This window comes from Triturus cristatus, chromosome 7, assembly GCF_964204655.1.
Source record: "Triturus cristatus chromosome 7, aTriCri1.1, whole genome shotgun sequence".
NCBI classification, from domain to species: Eukaryota; Metazoa; Chordata; class Amphibia; order Caudata; family Salamandridae; genus Triturus; species Triturus cristatus.
This window is the reverse complement of record NC_140590.1, coordinates 1,616,476,811-1,616,486,271: the sequence shown is the minus strand read 5'-3', so window position 1 is coordinate 1,616,486,271 and position 9,461 is coordinate 1,616,476,811. Positions and strand designations below refer to the sequence as shown.

Here is a 9,461-nt window from a genome sequence, read left to right as displayed (position 1 = left end):
CTTCCTCGAACGTCGAGCCATTCAACACCGCCGCATCACACCTCAGTGGCCTCAAGCCAATGGCGAGGTTGAGCGGTTCATGAGGATACCCAACAGAGCCCTTCGAATTGGTGTGGATCAGCACCAAGATCCGGAGACGGGCTTACACCAATTTCTGCTCACATATCGGCAGACACCCTGCTCAACAACTGGATGTGCACCAGCCACGCTTCTGCTGAAGCGCTCACCAAGAGACCTCATCCCCGATTGGACGCAGCCAAGCCTGGATATTGAAAGAGCCCAACAGAAGCGAAAGATCACTAACGAGAAAGCAACGGTGAGCAGAGGGGACAGAACCCCGGCCGTGCGATTAGGGTCCCAGGTGGTCCTCAAAGATCGCCACTCATGCTGAAAGTTTCGCACGTCGTTTGAACCAGAGATGTGGACAGTCATCCGAATGGAGGGTGGAATGGTCATGGCTTGGCGAGGCCGCCACACTGTGGTGAGAAACGTGTCCTGGTTCAAAGAAGGTCCAGGAGCCCCTCACGCTGGTGGGGTGTCCTCAGAGGACAATGACGAACCAACAGATATGGCCACAGAACCCGCAAGAGACCTGAGCACGAGCCTAACACCTGCACTCGGAGGTGAAGCCCCAAGTATCCAAAGGGGAAGCCCTGGGGACCAACTGCGACATGGATTGTCGGAGGGCTCCCTGGAGAGCACGGCAGCCGACACGAGTGAGAGGCCCTCCCGAAGCCAACGCCAACGGTATCTGCTCCGACCTTGCACCCAGCCAGAAGTTAAGAGACTGCGTGTTGAGGCGTTGGGCCGGGCGAACTTTGGTCAACGACTGCAGCACCATGATTCTTGGTTGTATTGTTACTTTTGTTCTGATGTTCTTTTCCTCTTTCTTTTCACGTTTCTGTTTATCTTTCATCTAAAGGAAAGGAGGGATGTAGAGGGCAATCCGGCCGCTACAACACTTTGCAGCCATGCATCACACACCCCTCATGACCGGGCTCGGTATAAATAAATGGGCCCTTGGTCGCACGTGACCTTCGGCCGACACCGAGCAAAGAGTCAAGTGTGTGTCCGTGTCGCGCTCTAACCAGGCCGCAGTCCTTATCTCTTTACAGCCCTTTACAGGTGGCAGATAAGGATGAGTTGTATTGAGAATGCAGAAGAGTTTGTTTGTAGAACAATTTATTGTGGTACACGTAGCGGGAAGGTGTCGTTGTGTCTACCTTTAGAGCATGTACGTCCTACGATACCACAATAAAGTTGAAACTGCATGCAGAATTTACCATTAGAATTGAAATATAGGGCTTTAAAAGGTGCAATTTGGAAGAATAAACGCTTCAATTTAACTTTAGTGCCGAGGAAAATGTCCAGATGTTCCTTACTAGCAAAGATGTTTCTTTGCTCCTCACCCGCTGAGAACAGGTGTGTCATTCAACCTGGTGCGAGCGAGAAGGCTAGTTCAACCTGTTAATGCCAGTCTCTATTTCGAAACTTCTTGTGGTCTCTAAAATAAATGAAGGTTTTTCTGTACAGTCTATCATTGAGGTTCAGCACGTTTACCGGATTCATTTCAAGAGTGGAGTAAGGCTGACTTGCAGCATGAATTTTGTTTCTGATGTGTACATACACTTCCTTAGATACCGGGCCCGCCCTTCGTCGCCACCCGTTGCTAAGGACAAAGTGGAGCATGCGCAGTGCTTCATCCGGGAGGGACGTCATTTCCTAGTTGTTTAGGTAACGTGGCCTTACCGGTACCAAAAAGCAGCGGAGCTTGAAAGAGCAGTCTCTTCCCTCTCCGGAGCCCTTCTGCAGAGCTCCACGCAGCCTCGGCGCTGCACCTTCCCATCTCCCTCTCTGAACCCCGCAGCTCCCCGAACCTCCAGCCATGGCAGAGGTAGAGCCTCCCCCGTCGCTGATCAACGACTCGGACCCCACAGCTTCCAACGCATCTGCCCGGCTGCCGGCCTCCCCCGAGGGGACGGCGCTGGCCTACGGGAGCCTGATGATCATGGCGCTGCTGCCCATCTTCTACGGAGCCCTGCGGAGCGTGACCTGCGCCAAGAGCAAGGTATGGAGCTTAGAGGGTTATGGTGTAGGTGGAAGAAACTAGTGGACCGGCCATGTGTGTGCAGGATATAAATGAAGGAGCAGTCCAAGGATTGGGATGTTAGGACCAGTTGGAGAAACAAAGAAAGAAACAGTGGGCAGAGTCCGAGAGACGAGGACGGACCTAGAGAATCAAGGATGAATTAAGGGCCATGGACGGAAGGCCAGCCATAATGTAGTCGGCGGGACTTGATGGGAAGGATGAAAATATATTAGCCAAAGGAGAGAGAGGTTAGGGGGAAAACTGTGTGGTTACGAGAGGAATGGTGTGTGGATTGAATCGGACAGTACCCACAACGTTTTACAAGTGTAATTGGGCTTATGGCGACTCATAAGGTTAATGTATTGAAGGAAAGGGTTCATTCTTGAAATAAAGAGTAAGTGGCGGATACACGCGGGCCAGAGAAGCGAGATTTAGAGACTGGCCAGAGAGAGTGGCAAAGAAGCGTATTTGAAAATTTAGTAGACTTGACTGAGGCGCCAATGTGGGCAGCATATGTCTCAGAATTGTGGTGCTTTTTGCTCCTTTTTGTTGCTAAAGCCATCTGCAAAAAAACATCGAGCAAATGTCATATTTTACTGGCCTTTTGAAAGCTGGTCAATTTGCCTATCCCCCCAATGCTTTTTCTGTGGTTTTGATCTGAAGTTCTGTCAAGAAAAGACCTTAAAGGGGTCTCCCAGCGATGGGAAAAACAGTTTCCTTTACCCAGTCTTGCACCTCTAACATTCGCCAGCAACATGCATTCTAAAACGTTGCTGATGATGTCTCTCTTGGTGTGAGATGTAATGTAACGCCAATAGTCACTTTACACCAGCACGTCCTTTTTGTAACCACATTCACTAACAGGTCTGTAACTCCACTGTTTTGGATCTGATGATGTCTCCATTTGGCAAGGAAATGTGGACGAACCGGTTAAGACTGAGCACTGATTTTAATGTACTTGTGCAAATAGACATTTGGAGTGTGTTTATAGCGTTGTATTGACCTTAAGTGTTTTAACCCCTCACAAAAACACACCCCTGATGTGGCTTAGTTCTTAGTTTTAGAAAGGCAGAGGTGGGGCTATAACTTAGGTTATGATTTACCACGTGGAGGTGAGTGTTGGATTCTGCATCCATTTATGTTTTGTACTATCAACCATTAAAATGAATGACTCAATAGTGGTTATAATTCATTGGCACTTAATATTTACCCGACGAAAGGAGTACAGCGCTTCTAGTCGTAGATCCTTCAAATTAGTGAATGTCCCTTAAGTCTTTGAAACTTTTCTTCTTCAGTTATTTAGTGTATAACAAGTACCTAGGAGAAATACATCTACCCCGCTCCCCACCTGTTTTCAGCACAAATGTATTTTTCTTCTGCTGAACTCAGAGATGTTTGTATAAACAATAGGATGTTCTGTAGTAGTGTAAAAATGTAAATACAAGAATACTATTTACATTATTTGTTAATATTCGCATGGGAGCAGGCCACTCATCTACACACTTACAAGATTTTTTTTTAAAGTTTCCTTTTGAAATGAACTGAGCGATACCTTTTGTTGATTTTTGGTTCTGGTATATGCTGGACTTATTTGTGGTGTCCCTAGGCCTATAAGTGTCATTGTATTGGAAAAGAAGCATATGCTGCTATAGAAAACCTCTGTGTCTACTGGATAAAAAGTACAGGCATTGCTTTGTAAAATGTCGATGACTTTATTCCATAGCATGCATAAATTAGTCTTGAGCAATGTTATGTTTACATTTCCGTCATTGCTTGATGTGTGTTTTTTGGCCTTGCATAATAATAGGCTAAACAATATTCTACAAATATTTCAGTTATTGCTTTGTTATGTTGCCTAACTAGACACAATACTATTCCTCAATTAACTCTAGAACAATGTTATAAGCCGGTAGGAAATCTGCCTTTTCTATATAGTCACTCCAGATTTTTATTCTTTTGCTGGAACCTATATTTGTGCTGGCTTTAGAACTCTGCGCACTTTACCCCTGCTAACCAGAAGTGGAATGCAATTGCTCCCCCTTAAAACATAGTTAAATTGGCTCATTCCTAATTGGCACATTTAACTTGCCTGTAAACCCCCAGTATATGGTGTAGAAAGTGTATCTAGGACCTGGAAGTTAAATTCTGTTTGGGGAGGGCAGCACTTGTTGTGCCATCCACTATAGTAGCTGTAGAAACATGGCTTCAGTCCTATCTTTTGTAGCCTGGCTGCTGGAGTGTATAACCTGCAGTGCAGCCTGTTTAAATAACCATTTTGACAGGTAAAAATGCCCTTTTAAATGTAGTCCAGCTTCTGTAAGCCTGGTAGCCTGCAAGGTAGGGTTCATGGTATTTAAAAATAGGACGCGTAGAAGATCAATGCTACCATATTCCTACATTGACCAGGCCAAAAAAGGCTACCTTCCCAGAAGAAGGCTTAGCTGTCCTCTTGGCGAAAAGCAAAGGACAGATACTAATATGGTATCTCGGGAATGGGACCAGCAAGAAAATAATGGGATCACTATTTTTTATTGTTATTAAAAAAATCAAAATCTTGTAGTCTGATTTTTAATGCATGTTAAGGAAAAGTAAGTTTAGTAAAGTTACCCTTTACCTCTCTGGCCTGTTAGGTTGCTAATAAGCATAAGAATCTGCAGCTCCCAGCCTTGAATGACATGTGGAATGCGCCCCCCCCAACCCCCTCCCCGCAACTAACAATAGGCTACCCAGAATGGGCACAGGTGACTCCTGAACTTCACAAAATATTCAGAGTAGGGCTGTAGGCATCACGTGTCACCACGCTGTCAAATCCTGCTTGACAGATCTGTTAAGCCACATGCAACACTTAAGGCACACTAAACAAGCATTGGCATAGCCAATAGGTCTCGCCTTTGGGACCTTATAAGTGTTTAGCCATGCAACAGTTGATGTTGTTGCACGAAGGATATTGTGCTGCATAACTAAATACTTATAAGGCGAGACCTACTGGCTATGCCAATGCTTGTTGTTTCCCACTTTGACCACTGGGCACAACATACTGGGATCCTTCCTCCAAAAAGATAGCAATTCTCCTCTCTGACGATTGCCAAAAAGCATGAATTGTGTACATGAAAACTTCAACAACATGATTTCAAATTATAATTGCTAACTAGCTCGAGGCTTTTCGAATGGCTATTTCCGGCGGGCCAATTTGGCCGGCAGTACACGGAGCACATTAAACACTACAAATACCAGAATGCTTGGGGAAGGAAGACCAGACCGAATAAAAGACAAGAAGCGATATGTTGGGGAGGGAGCAATCAGATTGTGCAAGACTTTGTAAAATCGCAGTTTGTGCAAAAAGCCTGTCTGAATATCGGGGAGAGGATGTGGTATAACGGCCAAAGCTGCCTACTTTGGAGCTTGCGAATGAGGTTCGAGTCTCGGCGCCGGCTCAACATACTTTGATTCTGGGCAAGTCAATTAATCTCCCTGTGCCTACAAAAATTAATACATGTCATGTGTAATGTAATTGTAGTCCAGTAAAGTGTTCCAAAATCTTCAGGTTCTAGTAACTTTCAAACCCTAGAATTGTACGAGGCTGTGAGTGACACTAGTGTGTGCAAAGGAGGTCTTACTGTGTAGCACCTAAACACTAAACAGAGCCGTCTTCTAAGAGCAGTCACAGAGCTCCAGACAAATACAATTCTCACAACCCCACCCCCAATGATAATAAGGGGAGAAGAGCGGGTCTGGCCCTCTTAAAACCATCAGCATAAAGCTTTGCAATTGAGTTTTCTGCATTCCCGGTGTGAGCCGTTCTTTGTGCCACATTGTTTTGTTTATTTACTAACTTGCTGTTGTTGTCTCTTCTCCCGTCGTTGATCCCTGCTTCAAAGGTGGGGTCCAGCCCCCTGCAGCGTCTCTGTAATCGCCCAGCCTTCGATTGTATTATCTATGGTTGTCTGTTGTGAGCTTCACTGTTAAACCTTTGAAAACAAACCTGCACGTCATACGTTTTAAACGCCCTAGCCTCATGGTGTTGGGGTGAAATGTGTGCAAACCCAGAGCCGCCTGCTTTGGCGTGGCCGGTCAGCAGCTGTTCCGGAGCTGGTGGAGAGCTCCCGCAGGATGGAGGGCGTGTGCGGCCCGGAAAAACATTACAATGTGTTTTCACACACATGCTAATGAAAGCATGAAACACCATCCAAGCGCGAGAGGCAAAACGATAAAAATATTAAAGATGCGTGAGGCAGACTGTTGAAAGAAAACTTTATGCACAAAGCGTTGGATCAAGAATAAAGTTTATTCTCCAAATTAAAAGGAGCCCACAGGACAGCAATCTCCTCCATGAGAGACACGCAACAACTGCCACAGAGCCGTTGCCTGAAACACTCACCCAAAGCGAAGTTCCAGAGTGCAGATCATAAGCATACTATAAATAATAACAACAAGCGCGGCCCCGGCGAGCCTCGCATACAGGAAGGGGCCGCGAGACGCGCTCTGTGGTGGGGGAGGGGGAGGAGCATTGAGGCGCAAAAGAGAAAGCAGGCTGGCTGGCGAGTGGTGTGCGATGTGCGCGCACCATGACGAGAGAGGAAAGCCATATGGCGCCTCTGCTCGTCATTGTGCGCGTAACCGCACGCCCGTCGCCAGTGGGCTGAAGCGCTTCACAAAAGCGGATTGCATGGCGGCACGATGCACGTGATTGTGCGCGTGCACGCCATGCAATCCGCTTTTAGGAGCACTTTTGGGAGCCCCTTTACTAAAGTCTCGCTGAGCGATCGCTTACGCGATAGCCAGCGAGACCTAAAAAGGAGAGAACGGGATGCTAAGACAATTCTTCTGTATAGCCTGTCTGGCAGCTTTCTCTGGGTTTGTTTTGGGTATAGTGCCTGCTTCAAACTGTTTTTTAGTGTTAGATGCTTGAGGGCATTGATTATTTCCCTACAAAACTCCCACACACATCCAACCCTTAGAGCCCAAGTTTAGTGTGGCCGAAGGCTTTTGCCATCTTGAAAATGCATTGGCACATGGTATTTTGAGCCTATTTGCAGTAATGCAAACAGGAACAACTGAAAAAGTGGCTAGGGTTGGCTCTGGGACCTTTTACCTTATTGGTTAGGGAGTGCTCAGGAGTCGCCACTACCCATGAGCTTGTGTCCTTCAGGCACCCCAGTCAGTCCGTCACAATCTTTATTCTATTTTAGAAATAAAATCATAAAAGACAAATCAGTTAAAAAGAAAAAAAATTGACATCCACATATTCACATTTGCTTTAGAATCCCTGAAAGATAACATACAAGAAAGAAAACTAAATGTGGGTGAATTTAAAAACTGTAAATACAGTAAAGCTGGCCTGACTTGAGTAAAATTCATTGATTTTAAAATTGGTAGCAAAAACTTATATCGTAGGGTATTATTTTTCGAACAGATCATAACAATGTGTAATGTATCATTGACTGAGACATTGTCACAGTCACATAGGGGCAATTCCGAATCCTTAATCTTTCTACTACCTCCCTGTTAGACCTGTCAGCCCTTTGGGTGGTCCCTCCTCATCATTATTTATTTTGTCCCACTTTTGCCTCAAACCCTGTTTGAATTTTTCCTTTTTGGGAACCACCAGACTTTTTCGTGTTGCTGCAGATTCAGGGAGCCATTTTAGCTACCCCTGAAACTTCTGTCTGAGGGCCTGGAGCACAAAATGGTGGCCACCTGTGACATCACCAGCATCCACTGGAACCTACCAGCACCTTCCAGAACATTCCAGGAGCTTCCAGAACCCTGTGACCGTTGGAGGCGGTTTAGAATGTTGGGAGGACAAGAGAGGCAGTTGGCAGTTGGAGCTGGCAGTTGGCACCTGACTGGTGAAGAGAGAGGAGCACAACAGTGAAGGAGGAAGGAGTGAAGCAGCAGGGGTGGAAACTTGTGCCTGGAGTGGGGTCCATAAACCCACCCTTGATACTTGTCCCTACTGATGGATCCCAGCCTATAGCCCTGTGTGGGAAGAAGACAGAAGAAAACCATCCTAAGGACCTGGACAGCAGGAACAGGCCTTAGAACCAAGAAAACAGCAAGATTCTGACCTGAGAACTGGTTTCCCTGGAGTCCGGCGTCGAGTAGCCTGAAGACCTGGAGCCCGAGGTGGAGAAGCGGCGCTGACTGAAGTAGCAGACGTCGTACCCGGAGCCGCCTGAGGTCGTGAGAGGGCGCCGACGGGGGTCGAGAGGAATACCAGAGGTCGAGGAGGAAGTGAACCGAGGTCGAGCGAGCGGCGTCATCGGAGGAGTGAAGTCCGCCCTCCGGAGTCGTCGGAGACCGAGGTAGAGGAGCACCGGAGGTCGGGAGTGAGGATCGCACTCCGGAGTCGCCCGGAACCTGTGAGGAGGAGCACCGGAGGTCGGGGGTGAGGATCGCACCCCGGAGTCGCCGGAAGTCGACATCGAGGCCAGGCCGGCCGACGTCATCGGAGCCGAGAGCGCCATCGGACCGGAGCCGCCCGAAGTCGACATCGTGAAGAGACTGCCTGACGCCGTCGAATCGGAGGTCGAGATCGAACCGAGGCCACCGACATCGGACCGGAACCGCCTGCCGGCGTCGTCAAAGAACTGACATTGTGCCGAGGCCGCCGAGACCGAACCGGAACCGCCTCACGGCGTCGACACGACTCCAGCGGCGTCGGAACATCAGAAAAAGGGCAGTAAGTGGAGTAGAGGGCGCCTAAGGCCCTGTGGAGACCTGAGAGACTGCTCTAAGGGGCTAGGGAGGTGCTGAAACCAACCTGACTGTGCCTGGGGTGAACTGGGACTAACCTAGAGAGGTTGTGTGGAGAAGGAAAGCCAGGGCATTGGTATTTCCCCCCTTTGATCTACCTCAGTTTAGGCCTCAGCCTTGTCCCAGCCAGGGAGTAGCCTCCCCCCTCAAGCCTTCCACAACCCTACAAGCTGTGCCTGGGCCAAATCAGCCCTTAAGAAGTGAAGTGTCATCTGATTATATGAGGGGTGCTGTATACTTGTAATTATTTATTGGGGATACTGTATTTATTGAATTTTTATCTATTTATTGCTGCACTATATTTATAGGTCCACAGGACTTGTTGGTGTACAATATTTATTGGTGCAGTATTTATTGCCTCAAAGTATTTAATTGTCTGTATATATTGCACTTGTATTTATGCCCTGTTATTTATGATCACCCCTATTTATTTCATCAAACAGCCAATATTTATTTGACCTGCACTAATTGAAACTTGTATATTGTGATTGACTTATTTATTTTTCCAATCAGCAACTAAGAGAAAAAGATAAAGAAAGAATATTTTCATAATTTTTACGGTGTAGAGTCGTTTTTGGAACGGATGCACGCATGGTTATTGTATGGGTATATTGTA

General features: G+C 47.1%; 1 protein-coding gene across 2 annotated transcripts in view; it reads left to right on the top strand.

Annotated features, from left to right (window-relative positions):
- Nucleotides 1-1,687: 1,687 nt before the first annotated feature.
- The window catches only part of HM13 (histocompatibility minor 13), a 62,825-nt gene continuing 55,051 nt past the window's right edge, over nucleotides 1,688-9,461 (top strand). Inside the window, exon 1 of one of the 2 annotated variants that reach the window (XM_085619537.1) lies at nucleotides 1,688-2,068. In XM_085619537.1, coding sequence (XP_085475663.1) covers nucleotides 1,886-2,068 — 183 coding nt within the window. In that variant the 5' untranslated portion in view covers nucleotides 1,688-1,885. The remainder of the gene's footprint in view (nucleotides 2,069-9,461) is intronic. The other variant, XM_085619538.1, reaches the window with a different exon arrangement.